The 17619-nt window shown below is 48.4% G+C and overlaps 2 protein-coding genes across 7 annotated transcripts in view; one reads left to right on the top strand and one right to left on the bottom strand.

The window, feature by feature from the left end:
• Window positions 1-14445, top strand: part of LOC135915316 (secernin-2) — a 122602-nt gene extending 108157 nt beyond the window's left edge. For both annotated transcript variants that reach the window (XM_065448352.1, XM_065448353.1), the window contains exon 8: window positions 8673-14445. In XM_065448352.1, coding sequence (XP_065304424.1) covers window positions 8673-8915 — 243 coding nt within the window. In that variant the 3' untranslated portion in view covers window positions 8916-14445. The remainder of the gene's footprint in view (window positions 1-8672) is intronic.
• A 2249-nt stretch (window positions 14446-16694) lies between these two features.
• Window positions 16695-17619, bottom strand: part of LOC135915367 (acetylcholinesterase-like) — a 56295-nt gene continuing 55370 nt past the window's right edge. For all 5 annotated transcript variants that reach the window (XM_065448401.2, XM_065448402.1, XM_065448399.2 and 2 more), the window contains exon 6: window positions 16695-17126. In XM_065448401.2, the coding sequence (XP_065304473.1) occupies window positions 16940-17126 (187 nt within the window). In that variant the 3' untranslated portion in view covers window positions 16695-16939. The remainder of the gene's footprint in view (window positions 17127-17619) is intronic.

Genomic DNA, 17619 nt, shown 5'->3' with positions numbered 1-17619 from the left:
TACCTGGACGGTCAGCCTTTGGGACAAACCTCCCTTGTTCAGCATTGCATACATACCGACGATGCACCGCTTATTCACAGACGCGTGTCACATGCCGAGCGCTGAGTAATACAACAGGAGGTTGATAAGATGCTTACCGAGGGCATTATTGAGCCATTGTCAAGCCTGTGGGCTTCTCCTGTTGTCTTGGTAAAAAGAAGGACAACATCTGGAGATTACTACTATCTAAATGAGATAACAAAGAAGGATGTCTATACACTGCCACGCATAGACGACACATTGGATTACCTACACATCACGACGTATTTTTCATCGATAGACCTGCGCTCCGGTTACTGGCAGATTGCCGTCGATGACATGGACCGTGAGAAGACCACATTTGTTAGGCCAGATGGCCTTTATCGGTTTCAAGTCATGCCATTTGGCTTGTGCAACACTCCAGCCACCTTAAAGCGCATGATGGACATGCTCTTGCACAGCTTTAAGTGGTCTATATGCCTTTGTTACTTCGACAACGGTATCGTGGTCTTGCCGACCTTCGTGACACACCTTGAATGCCTTCCTCCATCTATTCTTTCTGTCTACCGTGCTGCTGGGCTACAATTAAATTCTTCAGTGTGCCACTTTGGTCGCCGTCAAATTACTATCCTCGGTAATCTCGTCGACTCAACTGGCGTGTGCCCCGGTCCTGCACAATTTCGCATTTTTCTCGATTTTCCTGTGCCGAGGACGTCCGCAGCTTTGTAGGCTTATGCTCTTATTTCCGTCAATTTGTCAGAAATTTCACGTGCATTGCTCGGCCTCTGACTGAACTTGTGAAAAAAGGCACCCCCTTTTCATGGGGTCCTGACCAAGCTGCTGCCTTCAAACACCTTATCACCCTGCTCACCACTTCGCCAATTCTTGCTCACATCGACCCATCTGCCCCAATAGATTCTAGTGGCTATGGAATTGGCACGGTTTTAGCTCAGTGTCAATGTGGGCATGACAAAGTTATTGCGTACGCAAGTCGCCTGCTTTCACACGCTACGTGCAATTACTCCATTACAGAGCGCGAGCGCCTTGCACTTGTAAGGTCAGTGAGCAAATTCAAGCCCTACTCATACGGTCGACGTTTCACTGTTGCCATGGGCCATCATGCTCTCTGTTGGCTCTCGACACTTAAAGATCCAACGGGTCGTCTAGGTTGCTAGGCATTATGCCTTCAGGAATTCACCTACACAGTGGTGCACAAGTCTGGTGGGCTACACCAGGATGCCGATTGTTTGTCTCGGCGCCCCGTCGACGCTCCTGACTCCAGTGATGCAACTGCTGGAATATTCACACTCTTCGCCTCACATCACATCGGCGAGGAGGAAGAGGAACGTCCTTGCACGACCTTATCAGCCGCCTCTGTTCTGACCTGTCAGACCCCTCACTTAGCTTGTTTCTCGTTTTGGATGGCATCTTATACCGCCGAAATATGTGCACAGAAGGACATGAACTGCTGATAGTCGTTCCTTCTCATCTCCGGGCAACTGTACTCGCGCAACTCCATGATGTCCCCACTGCTGGCCACCTGGGTGTTTCTAGGACCTACAACAGTGTCCGGTGACGATTTTTCTGGCCTGGACTGTACGGTACCGTGCGATGTTATGTCGCTGCTTGCAAACCATGCCAACATCGCAAGAAGCCTGCTTTGCTTCCGGCTGGAACCTTCCAGCCACTTGAAATACCCACCGAACCGTTTTAACATGTTGGCCTCGACCTGTTGGGCCCTTTCCCTACCTCCAGAGCTGACAAGAACTACATCGCCATTGCAACGGATTACTTAACACGCTATGCCGTCACACAAACCACTACGACCAGTTGTGCTACCGACCTCGCAGACTTCCTGCTCCAAGACTTCAGCTTGCACCACGGAGCTCTTCGCCAGCTTGTCGCAGACAGGGGCCGCTACTTTTTATCTCAGGTTATTGAAGAACTACTTTGCTCTTGTGCCACGAAATACAAGTTCACGACAGCATACCACGCTCAAACGAACGGCCTCAGTGAACGCCTGAACCGAACACTTACAGATATGCTCTCGATGTACGTCTCCTCAAAGCATCGTGACTGGGACGGTGCGCTTCTGCTTGTGCCATTCGCAAACAATTCGTCATGTCATAACACCGCTCTCTACTCCCCCTTCTATCTCCTCTTTGGTTGCGACCCTACATTGCCTTTCAGCATGCGCTCCTGCCAACTGCTCTCGAGTCCCCGTCTGAATATGCTCACGACGCTATAGCTACAGCCGTCCAGGCATGTCAGATTGCCCACCGTTGCCTTTCTGAGTCGCAGGCAAGACAGAAGTCTCTTTATGACAACCGTCATCGTGATGTCCAGTTCTCTGGCGGCGACCTTGTCCTCCTTTGGACTCCTTCATGGCGTGTGGGCCTATCAGAAAAACTGCTTTCCTGGTGCTCTGGCCCTTGCCACGTCGTCTGACAGCTCAGTGATGTGACTTATGAAGTAGCTCCAGCTGATGCTTCCCCGTTGTCCACGTCAACTGATATCGTCCACGTGGGTCGTCTCAAGCCATATCATGCAGCCGCCATCTAGGAGGTGCCAGGTCAGCGCTTTTGCCGCCGGGGTTTATGTTACGTTGCCATGAGAGGGACGACGACGACCATCTCCAACAAGACAAAAGAGACGATGTAGTGGGGCTAACCTAAGGTTCGGCTGTACTAGCTGTGCCGGCCATATCTTCTGCAGAGTAAACACGGTCCCATTTAACCTTATATCTCTGCCCGTTTCATTTATTTTCCTTCAGTAACTTAACATCACATGAAACGGCATGGAAAGCACTGCAAGCAGAAGCACAACCTAACATTTTACATGTCAATCAAGCTATATTAAGATATATGATTGTCACCTTTACCCACAGTATTGAAGCATATTAAGCCACTGAGATCTTGCGCCATTCTATTAAAAAAAACTCATTTAAAATTTTTCTAGCATTGACCAGAAGTTATTGCTGGTTGGTGCACCCTGCATTTTGGATGCGTTATAGTGTAGGTGGAATATTAGAATTGGCGGGAGATCGATAGGTGGCGCCACTCTGGTTATCTGGCTGCATATCGTGCTCCGTTTTCACCCGTCCTTGGCCCGGTCCAGGGCCTTGCCCGCCCCTGGGTCTACTCTTCATCTTTTCACGAAGACTTCCGCCACAAGTGGACACCATACGACTCCCGGTCCGACGCCAGGCTGGCCTCCAGGCCCCTCCAAATCTACGAAGCGGCGCGGCGCCGCGCTAACCCTAACTCGCCGCGCCTGCACCTCTGACATGCAGCGTCTCACGAAGACCCGCCAGCCGACAGCCACCAATGCCCCGCTGGCCTCCTCTTCTACCGCCGCCGGTGCCACTGAGCCTACTCTGTCAACGCTGAATGTTATCAGCGACGTGCCTAATTCTAAGTCGGCAGCCCTGCCTCAACCGGCTGCGTTCCTGCACTCCGCACACGCCACCGTGCATATTCCGGCCACGTTCAACGCTGTGAGCAACGCTGAGAGCTCTGACTCGACCGCCGCGTCGCAGTCGGCGTTCGTCGCCTCAATGCCTCCTACGACCAAGTTCCACGCTGTCAGCGACGCCAAGAGTCTCGGACCACTAAACGTGTCGCAGCCTGCAGCGTTCACCGTCGCCGCCACGGATGCCGCCGCGTCTATTCCGGCCACATTGGCGCCTGTTGTAAAGTGCTGCAATCAGACATCAGAATCGCAGCTGAACGCGCTTGTTGCAGCCGCTCCCACCGGATCCACCACTTCTGCCGTGCTGGACAGTGCAAACTCTACGCCCACCAACGTCATTCCCAATGTTTCGAGATGTGTTTCTGTCGCCCCTACCTCCTTGACCACTGTGTATCCGGCTGACGACTCGTCGGCGGAGATGGATTTCACGTCGTCCCCAGACAACGACCATAATACGCCATCATTAGAAAGCGGCTGGAGCACCGTCAGTACCAGCCGCAAACCTGCCTCCGCCGCCCGCCCTCGCACCGAGCTCATCTCAGTTGGGATCCAACTTCCGCCCGGTACCCTCACTCCCAAGCTGCCTCTTTACGACTTGCTTGCCGCCATCGTCTCCGCCGCACATCTCTCCTCCAAAACCAGCGCAGAGATCACCCTTCAGGCCAAGCCAGCTCAGAGCCTTGTATTTCTGAAAACACACTCCCCTCTCACCGCCCAACTCCTACTTTCTCTCACGCATCTTCAGCTCCACGGTAAGCCAATCACCGTCAAAACATATGCCCCCAATCCTCCCATTTCCTGCCTCGGCGTCATTCATAACGTTGGTGGTCACTTTACTCCTACTCAGCTCATGCATGACCTTGAATCATACACGACTGATATTCTCGCTGCTCGTATGATGGGCAGCACAGAATCAGTGCTCATAACCTTCGCTGGCACCGTCATACCCCACTTCGTATATTTTAAACGCGTCGCTTTCCGATGCCGCCCTCATAAGCCTAAGCCCCCCACATGCACCCGTTGTCTTGCTCTGGGACACCGTGCTCACCAATGCCCTCAGCACGACGTTCCGGCCAAGTGCCGCCGCTGTGCTGCACCCCTACCCGCAGATCCTACCGCTCACGCGTGTGCCCAACCATGGTGCATTCATTGCCAGGTAAACACACATCCCTCTCTCGACCCCACCTGCCCCTTCCTCCTCGCTAAACAACGCGTGTGTGCCAAAGCCGCGTTTCTCCGTCGCACAGCTTTGCGCAGGGCCACGAAGCCCACCCCTTCTTCCGCCTCCTTCGCTAATCATGCATCTCCGTCAAGTCAGGCTCCATCACCTCCAGGCTCCTACGCCGCTATAGTCAAAGGACCCTCGGTGCAAGCATCCCTTTCTTCCTCTACTATACCCTCGCCATCCCTGACTGACGAGAACCGCTCCTTCGATCTCCGGCTCACAATGCTTGAGCGTCACCAGCGCGAACAACAGCGCATCTCCCAAGATTTACAACAGCAAATCCACGCATTGACACAAACCCTAAAGACAACAACCTCCTCTCTTACATCCCAGCTTACCAAGCTAAATGAGCACCTTGCCACGCTCATCACCCCGTCCCCTAACGCCCAGGTCGCCCCATTGGCTGACCTGGTAGAAACCACCACCACTGCACACCACACTCGCTTGCTTCAGCTCGAAACTTCGATTGTCCAGATCCTCACCACCCTCCAAACCCAATCCAAGCAATTGGAATCATTCGCTTCTATGCTGGGCTCCCTCCAGGAGTCACTGCCCCCGGCCAAAAAGAAGGAACGTGTCCCCGCAAACTCTTCTACCTCTAATCTATCGTAAACATGGCGCCTGGAGAGGACCTCGAGATTGTGCAGTGGAACTGTCGAAACCTTCGCCACAATAAGACCCCCCTCCACCAGTATCTCCTCACCCGCCCTTCCCTGCCCCATTTTCTCCTTATCCAGGAGACTCGGACGGCCCGCACCGTCCCAGGTTACCGCGCCTACCATGCCACGACGGGCACTCCGCTTGCGTCCATTTATGTACGCAGCGACGTCCTCGTCGAGCCACTTGATATCCCCTCCAGCCTCCGTAAATATTTAGTTGGTGTTGTGTATTACCGACCTTCATCGCGCATCTCACTCGCCTTTATGTCTTTCTATAATCCCCCTGCCACATCCTCTTTGTTCACTGCCTTGGGCAAGTTCCTTCATTCTATTCCCGCCACCACCCATCTCCTCCTTGGGGGCGATTTTAACGCCCCTCACACGCTCTGGGGCTACCCCCAGACCCTCAAGCCCGGCCGCCTTCTCCACTGTCTTGCCCAGGAACGCCACCTCACCCTTCTTAATACCCCTGGCTCCCCTACTCGAGCGGGCACTGTCTCACAGCGCTCCACGACACCCGACCTCTCTTTCTCTCGGGGCTCCCTTTCCTTTCACTGGCAGGTCACAGCTGAAACACTCCTCAGCGACCATTTCCTCATTCATATTACCGCTTCACTTTCCCACATCCCTCGATCGCACTCAACCACTCACACTGACTGGCACGCATTTCGCACTAATCTCCTTTCCGCCTCCTTTGAATCTTACGATGACTGGACGTCGCGCATCTCCGCTGCGCTTTCGACCAGCAGCCGTCGCGTTCGCTCACGGCATCCTATCCCAGACCCGGATCCTCACTTTCTCCGTTTATGGCGTCGGATGAAACGTCTCCAACGTTCTTTGCGCTCCCAACCCAAGAATGCCCAACTTTCCTCTCGGATTGCTGCTCTGCGGGCCGAGATAGTCGCCCATGGCACGTCCCTCGAGCATTCTCGTTGGAGTGCGCTTTGTGACGGCCTCGATTCTGCATTACACTCGCGATCCACGTGGTCCCTTTTTAAATCTTTCTTAGGTACAAAGCCTGCACTTGCTCCCACTCTAGCAAAAGCCCTCACTCAGGGGACTCCCTCCGAGGTCTTTGACAAGCTCACTTCTTTGTATCTCCCACCCCCTCTCACACCTTCCTACCCAGCCTACTCTGGCGATCCTAACCCAGACCTCGACCGCCCTTTCACTCTCCGGGAGCTCGAAGCTGCCCTGGCTGCTAATGCTTCTCGCTCGGCTCCCGGTGAGGATACCATCACATACACTACACTCCGCAACCTCCCCGACCACTCCAAGGAATTCCTCCTTCAGACTTTCAACAATGCCTGGGACAGCGGCTGCTTGCCGAGCGCTTGGACATCCTCTCTTATTTCTATGATTCCGAAGCCGGGCAAACCTCCCTCCCTTTCTAACCTTCGCCCTATCTCCTTGACGTCGTGTGTTGGCAAGACCCTTGAGCGAATGGCTTTGACTCGCCTCTCTGATCTTATTGAAGCGAAAGATTTCTTCCCCCACTCTCTTATCGGCTTTCGACGGCGCGTCTGTGCACAGGACATGTTCCTGATCCTCCAGCACACCTTTCTCTCACCCAATCCCAGCCAGATCCACGCTCTTGTGACTGTTGATGTCCGCAAGGCCTTCGATGGTGTGTGCCACGACCATATCCTGTCTCAGATCTCCTCCCTAGACTGCGGACACCGCATGTACTCTTATCTCCGCTCCTTTCTCTCTAACCGAGTGGCTCGTTTCCGAGTGGACACACATCTGTCCGATCCCCACCCGCTCACCCGTGGCACTCCTCAAGGTGCTGTTCTCTCTCCTATCCTTTTTAATCTTGCTATGACCCCTCTCGCCTCCCAACTAGCCCAGATTCCTGACCTCCACCACATCTTTTATGCCGACGACATCACCCTCTGGTGTTCGTCTGGTTCTCCCGGTCACGTACAGGACACCCTGCAACGTGGCCTCGATCTCATCAACTCCTTTCTCCCCACTGCTGGCTTGTCACCTGCTCCGGAGAAATCCGAGCTTCTCCTTCTTAACTACTCCTCATACCAGCGCTCCCACAACGCCCTAATCTCCCTACATCTTTCCGGCTCTCCCATTCCTGTTGTCCCCCAATGCAAAGTTCTTGGCTTCCCATTACATGCAGCCAAGAATGTGCAAGCCCTACACCACGCGGTCAGGACTTGTCACTCGGTAACTCACCTCCTGCGGCGCGTGGTCACTCGGCGCTCGGGCCTCCACGAGGCTCATGCGTGCCGAGTTGCCCATGCGCTCGCCCTCAACAAGTTCCTGTACTTTGTGCCTTACGTTTCCTTCACCCACACTCAGCTTAACACCCTCGAAACCGCCCTTGTTGGCCTCTACAAGGCAGCTCTCAACCTCCCTATCACCACCTCCACTGCTAAGCTCTTTGCCACAGGCCTCTTCCATCCTCTTCGTTCTCTTCTCTCTCTCCACCGTGACTCCCAGCTTGCCCGGCTTTCTCTTACCCGTCAGGGTCAGTGGTTACTGGCCCAGGCGGGTATCTCTCCCATTCCCGTTTCCTCCTTTACCTCTCTAAAATCCACCCCGGCGCCCAATCTTCGCATTCTCCCCCTCCCGTCTAATATGTCCCCTGTCCCTGTCCACTGTCCGACTGCTCAGCAATCAAGTTCCTACCCTCCCCCTTCGCTTTCCATCACCACCTGGCTCGACTGGCTTGGCGCTGAAGGTGAAGAAGAACAGCGTCGACTGGCCGCCCAGGCGGTCGATATGCTCGGCCTGTAATTTTTGGCTGAATAAAAGTCTTATACTACTACTACTTAGAATTGGCTGACCGGATGATTGTTGCGTTCTGCTTTAGCTTTGTTGCTTTATATATATTTTAACAGAAAGGAAACCAAGAAGTGACAGGATCTTGTTCTTTCCTGGCTCTTTGAAAACTTCTGCGCTAGGACCCTTAAAGGCAGTGGACTGTAAGGCATGTGTTCTATCCAACGCTAACGAGCAAACTGCCTTTGCCTAGAATAGAAAATGCGAGCTTGTATTAATTTTTGGTGCCATTACCATTGCTTGAGACACTGCATGCGGACGAAGTCCTAAATAGCTAGATTTCAAAAATTACAAGGAAACAGACACACAGACAGGACGAGCTAACAGAAAAACTGTCTATTGAGATTCTCTTGTAGTAAACAGCACAGCAAGTGCTCTTCAAGCATAGGGCTACCAGTAGAGCCTTTCAGTTACAATGGCTGAAGGTCCCAAAACCAAGTTGCATGTCTTGCACCACTTTCCCCAAGTTCTTTCTGCTTCTCTTTCTGCTATGTGCACAGACCAAGCCACGCTTCGAGTTCACCGTCGACCGTCGTCACACCCTGTATCGGCACCACGAGCAGGCCCTGCAGGCGATGCAGACAGGCAGTGCGTCGGGCAAAGAACTGCATGCGCTCATGACCGAGCTGGAGGCCAAGTGCATCCGCGAGGTGGACAGCTACCTGGACAATCCCGGGAGTACGCAGGAGCTGCAGGAGCTCTTCAAGGATGTCGTTGATAGCGAGATCAAGTTCTACAAGTAGACAGCATTCCCCCTTGCTCGTGTGGCACTTGCATGCACCACCTTATGTGTTGTTGGACGAGTCGAGGAGGCTTGCTCACTCGCCATGCATGCGTTTTGTTGCTCCTTCGTCATTCCACTGCCACTGTTTCTCAACTCGGGGCACCCTGTGTGCACTGAACTGTATACAGGTTGTGGGAGTGCTTTTCTTTTGGCGAGCTTTGATGAAGCTATACACTTTTTTGCCACTGGTTCATTATAACAATTATTATGAATGCCTGTTAACTCAGTGTGGCAATTGTTAGACATAATGCTGCCTTATCTGCTTGCAATGAGTAGCTGCGGTGCCTGCTTGTGTTGACCATGAAGCACGCACGGGTTGGTTGGTGGGCGTTGCATAGACATGAGCAGCTGTTATCTCTGCTGAGTTTTTTTGTCTCAAGACAATGGTAATGGCGACTTGTTGATGTATTGTGATGCTTCCTGTTTCTAAGTCATTTTCTTTTTTATTTAGAAACAAAGATTCTAGTGTGCAATAGGCTGTTTCTGTATGCTGTGATAGATTGCTTTTTGGTGTACTACTCGTAACATACAATCAAGGGCGTTTCTTTTAGGTGCGTTACGCAACACTCACGCTTTTGGGCTTGGTATATTTTGAGAATGATGCTCCGACTGAAGTACTAGTAATATGCAACGTGCATTTTGTAAGGCCGCATAAACATAAACAGATGACCTAATGCTTTCTACGTTCAGTCTCTTGACATTGTGCACAGTGTTTCGAGCATTATTCGTAGTTTCTTGTTGCTTTGCATTTTAATGTAGCCAAGTGAGGGATTCCAGTGTCAATATATTCGGCACAATCCTCAAAACATCCTTGGATGTGAAGATTAAGTAGCACACCTTAACATTCAGGACTTTGCCGACTATCATTTCCGGTGCTCTGCTCAAATCAGTTGGTGGAGTGGATGAATGGGCAAGAAGATCCAACAGCATGCCAAATTTGCAGTGTAAACATTGATTTATGACAGCGTGCTCAACACTTTGGTCACCTACAACTCATAAGTAAAAAGTTGGTTATTTTAATCTACTTTTAAATTGTAAGCTGCTCTGAAGGCTTGTCAAAAAGCATATCTTGAAGGTAGCTTTCAAAGGAACTGTAACAACTGTAAACTGATGATCGACAAGTTTGATTTCAATAAAGCTGCTCACGTGTAGTTATTTCTTGTGCCCTTGTGAGGATCTTTTATTCTTTAGTGTATTGTATTTTCTTTGGTTGGTTCAGATAGAGAGCTGTATTGATTATTTCTTGATTAAAATCTTATTTCGTTGTAGCGCAATCTGAACAAGGACAACAGAAAGGCACATCTGACACTAACTATTAACAACAGATTTATCTCCTGTTCTCGTCGCTATATATACACCTTCGAAACGTCATACAGCACATTAAAGATTTCGGTAAAAGTGAACAATAAATAAACTGGGAACCACACGTAAGCAGTTTTTTTACTTACATATTCAGAGACATATACAGGTTCAGCGTGAACAAAGATAATTGAGCTCTTTTGAGGACAGTGAAATTGAAGGTTTACCGACGCATGCGTAGCCGAATGTTGATATGTGTCTAGCTTCTATTATCAAGCGTGTCATCTCACACCTGCTTCTACTCGTGATGACTGTTTCTTTAAATCTAGGTTTGCATTTGCATCTCTGGCAGTAGATGGCAAGAAAGCCGTCAGCGGCCAAGTCACTTACTTTGTTAGTGTGTTCTCGTAGCCTGCCATTTATGCATCTGTGTGTGTCAGATGTGCCTGTCTGTTGTCCTAGTTCAGCTTGCGCTACAATGAAATAAGATATGCCGTACCAACAAGCTATCCTCGTTGACTTGATGAAAAGGTGTCTGCCAATTTTTGCGGCAGGTCTTCAGCGCTTCCTGTTTTGGCTTCATACGTGGCTTGCATGCACTTGTCTAAAGGTGACTCGGAATGCTTCCACATTCAGAACATGTCTGCTTGGAGCTTTGCATGTGTATGCTACAGAACTTATGCTTCTGCGATGTCCTGTGATGACCAGCCTTACACAAAGTTGAAGGTTTGATACATACAGCATGAGGCAGGATTTGACTGATTGTCTGCCTTGTGTAATGCTGCTAGAGATTGTTGTTAAGACAAGCACCATGATATGTGCTACAAGGCAACGACACTTGAATGTATGTATGGCACGTGACGTGGAAATAGAGTCTAAGATAGAGATGGTTTATCTGTTTACGAGGTACAAGAGACAAGGTGCATGGTGAATCTGCAATGTAACTAAGCATCAGCTCAGAACTATTGTAGGCTTTCTTTTTTTCTTTTCTTTTAATATTACAGAGTTCCTTTAGACATATGTTTGGTCATTGCTTCCATGATGGGCACACCATAAAAATATCTGTTACTTTTTCTAGGGCCTCTGCTGGCTGTGCTCTTGTTGCTGACCTGCTCTGCAATTATTCACATATAGTGACAGATAACTGGTGAAGAAACAAACTTTAAAAAAAAAACTACGCTATGTAGAAAAAAACTCTGCGTAGCTTACATAAGTTGGCACTGTTTCATATAAGTTGTGCCATTTGGTAACCACAGTACAGTTTGCTAGCACATTTTGTGAAGCACGACGATGAGGTAAAGTTGTTAGATTTGTGTTGTATTCCAAGGCCTCTCTTGAAGCCCAGTGATAACTTGCTTCACAATTGAAAACATTTTCTTGAATGCTGGGCCGAGCCACACAGGCGGTAGCTCAAATTGAGAATTTGAGTATGCGAGGACTTCTTAATCGTGATGTCAGCATTTTTCTTTTCTTCAATCATCGATGCATGAACTTCCTGCGGGTAGGCAGAGGTGTGTTTATAAATTGTGAACTGTGGCGTGTATGAGTATCAAACTTGTTGTGAAAGAACAGAGACGATTGATCCTGAACACATTAGTTTAGCAGCATTTCAGCGCTGTGTTTCATGTCTATGCCGCTGTACAGAGGAGGAGTAAGTGTGCTTGCAATCACTTTTTGCATATGTACGAGACACATGAAACATTCCTCTGTGGTCAATTCTCTTTTGACATTTCTTTTTTCTTCTTCGAGAACACAGAGCTTTTACTGTAGCAGCTCACACACCCAGTCTGTTTAATAACTAATGAGTGCTCACTGTAGCCGTACACAATACGATTGTGCATGACAATTCGATGCCACTCATTCAAAACGTTCCTTAAGGTTGTGAGAATCATGAACGCTAGCAAGAAAAGCAAAAGGGTTCCTTCGTTGCTTGAATGTTTTGCTAACGTACATCTCAGATCAAAAGAAAGGTATGCCAGCTTAAGTAAACATGATCGATGATGACAAGTAGCATGGTAAATTAGCTCTTGTTATAGTGCTTTGGAATGAAGTCTTGTTTGTGATGTGGTATGTGGTGTGAGAATGTCATTGCATTGTGCTAAAACTTTTCCTTGTGTGTACAGTGATATTACACAGGACTTTCATTAAAGCAATGCTGAAGGCAAACATTGAATTAGTCTAGATTGTTAGATTAGACTTTATGGATGACTCAGTTGCGGAATTGCAATTACCCTGAAAAGGCTTCACAATTATTGCACAATTCAAATGCTGGTGATTGTGGATTTCATGCATTGCTCCCTGTTTTAAGTCAGAGGACGTTGCATTTCAATAAAAAGCACTGATGAAGCAGTGTGGAGAGGTAGCACCAGTGAGTTCTGTAAGGAAATTCAACAATATCGACCAATCTGCACTTTCTTCCCTGTAGGACTGCGACCTAATGACTATTTTATTATCAACGCGTGGCTGCAGTTTGCCAATTATAAATGGGACACCTTAATTACACATTGGAGTTGGTTCTGTATCTTCACAATGGTAGCATCAATCCTGTCTTGCCAATTATGTCATTTTCTCACAGGCACTCTGTCCAAGGCATGATGCTTTGGGAATTTTTGAAAGCTAGTCTTACCTACTTAGATAAACATAATATTTGCCTCTAGCACACCTTAGGGTGACAATTCTTGCTTACAGACCTATTTTGCTACTTTTAGCAACCTCATTTGTTTGTGTTTTTGTTTGGTTTCTTGCCACTTGCTACATGCTATTTGAATATTTGCAGACAGAGTTGTTGAAGTGGCTGATAAGATGTTGCCGACTTGGGAAAGACCAAGTCAATATAAGTTCTTGCCATTAGTTGCATGAATGCTGTCATTCATGCTGTTGGCCTCGAGGCGTCCCTTATAGTCTCCAGCCTCCCGTTCCTGTGCTTTAGCCCCAATTGCTTGTCCTTTGTTCTGTACCACAGACATTTTAAATGCAAGTGGGGATACAATGACTTTGGTAGAGCTTTGCTTGGAACTTCATGGCCTTCCTGTGTATGGCCTAGCATTATACAGGGTTTTAGGAGACTGAGCTAACAGACGTGGATGTGGAGTATGCATTCATGCCTGCTAAGGTTGTGGCAGCAGGAATAGTGTTTTGTTTATTAGCCACAATGTGTCAGGTGTTTACAGCTTTGCTGCATCAGCACTTTCTGATGTCGTTAGGAGTGCAGGAGACTGCATGTGCAACTTTGTTGTTTGCGTTTGCCTTCAAGCTATAATCATGCAGTCCACGGCTCTGTGAGCAAAAGCTATCTGGGCACTATGTAATGTGGCTATTGTGCGGAAATTGTGCTTTGTTTTGGAAAGACCAAATGAATCCCAAGCTCAGCTGTGCTGTTAGGCTCCTTTTCTTTTGGTTCTGTGACCACAATTCTTGCTAGCATGCTCTTTCATGAAAACACTGATTTAAACAGCACCAATGAGCATTGAAACAAAGCTTAAAGTGTCGTAGAAGTGCACTTTGGGTTGTGTAATAGTTACATTCCATATCATCGGTAAACTGTATAAGCTGAAGCAGTCCATATAGCTGCCAGGGTGCGGCAACCCGTGTTTCCAAAGTTTCTGTGGCACCATGTGTACTTTTTTACCTTATTCATGTCATCGAAAATGTGCTATAGGCCTGAGTACATGCTGTAGCTGAAATATACAATCTGGAAGATTGCTGTTATCCTGTTGCTTTGGTAGCTTTGTTGCCAGAGTGCATAAGCTCACGCTCACATTGACTGGATTTTGTCTGTTGTAATCTTTACTGTGAAAAGCTCAAGCGTATTTGTGTGTACATGCTACAGCATGCTGAATGACTGCAGAGATGGCATCCTTGTAGAGTAAGGCATTCGTTGGGTAACTGAGACATTTGTGGCCAACCTATATTCATGTAAACCTTTCAGTGAAGTTCCTATTGTTATTTTCAAGGTACAGTTTACTTTTGAAACCAGTTGTTCCTCCTTTCTGTTCTGATTGTTATTTGTTTACAAATTTTGTTGTGGCCAACAGTGTGCTCCACAGTTTGGTACTTTGATATCTGCAGTAATTTGCTTTGCAATAGCACTTGCACTTGTCTTCCTTTTGAGTTTAGTGCATGGCTAAGTTTGCCTTATTTGACCATGCTTCGTTTGAAAGAATGAGTGTCAATAAAGAATGGCAGCTTGAGCCTTGTGCCTTGAATATATTAAACAGTAGCGGAGGTTCATGAAGTATGGCACCTCTGCATGGTCATCCGATTTCATGTGTGAGCGCCCCCGCAGATTTTATTGCAAGGGGGAGCTAATTTCCTTTCCCTTTATGCTTTGCTAGCTTCAACACTAGTTAAGGAGGGAGGGTGTTTAAGGCCCTCTTTGGGGAACTGACCCGCGTCCTTTGTTTGGAAGAAGCATACACGACAGGATCCTTTTGTGGTAATGGGCCCATATAGCAGTGTGAGAAGTTGACATGTGCTTTGCAGCACTCACATTAACTGGGCCGCACTGTGGAAATGCCTGTTTTAAGTATTGCGGTAGCGTCGTCTGCTACGCCGTGCGGCGCATAGATGCCAATGAGTAAGGTTTGGGGGAGCGCGCGTGCCACGCAGAATGCGATGCAGGGCACGAGGCAAAAAAAATGAAAACCTGAAAACAAGCAGATGCATTGTGTCTCTGTCTCAAGGCCTGTCCATCCCAGACGACGAAGCCTGCTTTTTCTTCCGAAAAGCCTCTCGCCTTTACACACACAACACAACTTCATATCACTTATACTGATGGGAGGAGAGGGGCACTGCCGCCCCCCCTCTCCCACTCAGCCCTGAGGACTGACCTTCTCTTATGTACAAATTAAGTGAGCCTTGGTTTCACAATAAAATTTAGGCAGAACCCATCTCACGATGACTCAACAGTAATCCATTTAGCAGTGAATCAATATAGTGACAGTGTACGGCCATCGTCAAAACTAGTTATGTATAAGGTATGTACTGCAGCAGGATTCCTTTTTCACGCTTCCTTAAGAGCACTCGGCAGCATCTAGCACCGTCACTGTGAAGCCTGCATGTTGCCTCTGAAATACATGGTGCGCTGGTGTGTGCAAACACTGAGAAAGTGTCATACAGCAATCGGGCATTTCTTTCTGGACATGCTGCACCATGTAGTGGCGCTGCCAAGAAGTCCGCGTGTGGCCTCCAAGACGAGAAGCGTCGTGTGCCAATGTCTGAGAATGCTTGGAATTGCCCCTTCGTTTGCCGCTTCCTCAGTGCCACATAGTAACCCAATGTGTGAGATGTTCATCGAAGAGCACATATATCCAGTGCATTTGTGGTGCAGCCTTCTAATATGTCATGTTGCTGTCCTTGAGGCAGCCTCATGACTAGGGTTCGATTTCGTTTGACGTCGGGGAAATTTTAGGGACCCTTTAATGGCATTAGCATTCTTTGGGTACTTCACGCACTTTCTGGGGCTATCTATGCATGTATCTATGTTAGTGTCTAACCGTTTTCCTGCCTATCTGGGTCATTGGTTGGTCCGTGGTCGAATGGTTAGCGCATTGGGCTGCTGTGATGAGGTAACGGTAGGAAACCATCCATCGGACAAGCTTGGGCCACTGAGTGTACGTACATTTTGATGTGTACATGCGTGCTGCTCTTAACGAACCTCTCACGCCTACACGAGCCCACTGTGGATGCAGGACTGGGTAGGCACCGCTCTTCGAAGAAACTCTTTGACACTGACTGGAGCAACGGGCACATGCCACTTGGTTTGTGCTGGTCTTCAGTGAACCTGCTTGATGCTAACTTGGGTCACTGGGCAATGTGCCAGTAGGTGTGTTCCACTCTTAGATGAATGTATTTGACGCTAACTTGGGCAACTAAGGATGTGTCACTGGGAATGTGTCACTGGTTCCTCAATGACAGTAACACAACGCATCAGCAGGCTGCGCCACAAATGCACTGGGTATGCACCGCTCTTCAATGAAGCTCGCAACAACTTGGGACACTGAGTTTGTGCCACTGAATCTGAGGCACGCGAGGGAACAATTCTCGGCTTTCCCAGGCACCAGCGCGCCATGCATTTCGGAGGCCACATGCTCCACATAATCGGGGCCCAAAGTTGGTCCAGTGGTTGGTTTCGTGCTCTGTTCCCTCAGCGCAGCAGCCCAGTTTGATACCTATTTGACCACGGACTACCCAGTGACCCAGGTAGGCAGGAGAACAGTCAGATACAAAAACATATATATATAGTATAGGCCCCCAGAAAGTGCATGAAGTACCGCAAGAATTTTAACGCATTAAAAAAAGTGTATAGGTCAACTGAGCCCCAGCTCCTTGCCCTCTCACTCAAAACGCACTTCCATAGAAGTTGAAACACTGCTTTTCTTCTGTAACACAGCCATTCAAGCACTGTGTGGCTGTTTGATGTTAAATTTCTGTAAATATATCGAAGACTATATACTGTTTTATTAAGGATGAGTGGCTGAAAGCCCTTGCTGCTGACGTAACTGTGCACTGCGATGTATATCAAGCATCTTAGTTGCAAGTCTTCCCAAGAACAGTCAATCCATAGTGTGCTGTAAGCTAGCCTTTCTTTGACCACTACATCCACACTTAAAAGTCATATGTGGGTCAGCCTTTTAAACTGCGCACAATGTGATGTATATTAATATATATAGATCACTGCATATACTATATCCTCATAGTCGTAGCTGCACTTGTGACTTGAGGGTGGAGGAATGTCCTCCAGAAGGCACAGTTTGTCTCGTGAGGCATTGAAGCTGCTTTTGTATAGCTGCTGTTCTCGCTGCCCGCAAAGACTAGTGGACCTCGGTGGAAGGTCTCCCAGCGGGTCCAGTTGGTCGCCGGTGGTGGCTCACTGAAATATGTTGCACACAATTTTAAAACTAATTTACCAGTGCATATCATTTAACATTATAGCACTGCAAAACAGACAACAATCAAAGGCTGCGCTTTCATTCATGCTGTTTGTAGGCTTAAGACCTTTATTGCAAAAGAAACAATGGCTTAACATAGACCAATAGCCACGAGCATTTGTCAGGGATCTGGTGAGATGTTGCTTTCGTGCTTTCTTTGAAAATAAGTTGCAGTTTCGCCCAAAAGGCAAACCATAGATTGCAATAACAAATTATCAGACAGCTATACAAAATAAGGATAGTTGTTTTATCGGCCGTATAAATTTGTAAACATTCGCTTACCAACTAAATTAACAAGCACGGTGTCATGCGCGCACAGGGAAACATAAAACATATCTCACTCGATAAGCGTGTACACTTGCTGTGTCAGAACACTGGCCTAAGGAAGAGGCAGCAGCAGCGAGCGAATCCACTTTCGTGCTGCCTCTCGCGCCA

Source organism: Dermacentor albipictus, chromosome 1 (assembly GCF_038994185.2).
Source record: "Dermacentor albipictus isolate Rhodes 1998 colony chromosome 1, USDA_Dalb.pri_finalv2, whole genome shotgun sequence".
NCBI lineage: Eukaryota > Metazoa > Arthropoda > Arachnida > Ixodida > Ixodidae > Dermacentor > Dermacentor albipictus.
The sequence above is the reverse complement of the archived record's forward strand: the minus strand, read 5'-3'. Positions and strand labels throughout refer to the sequence as shown.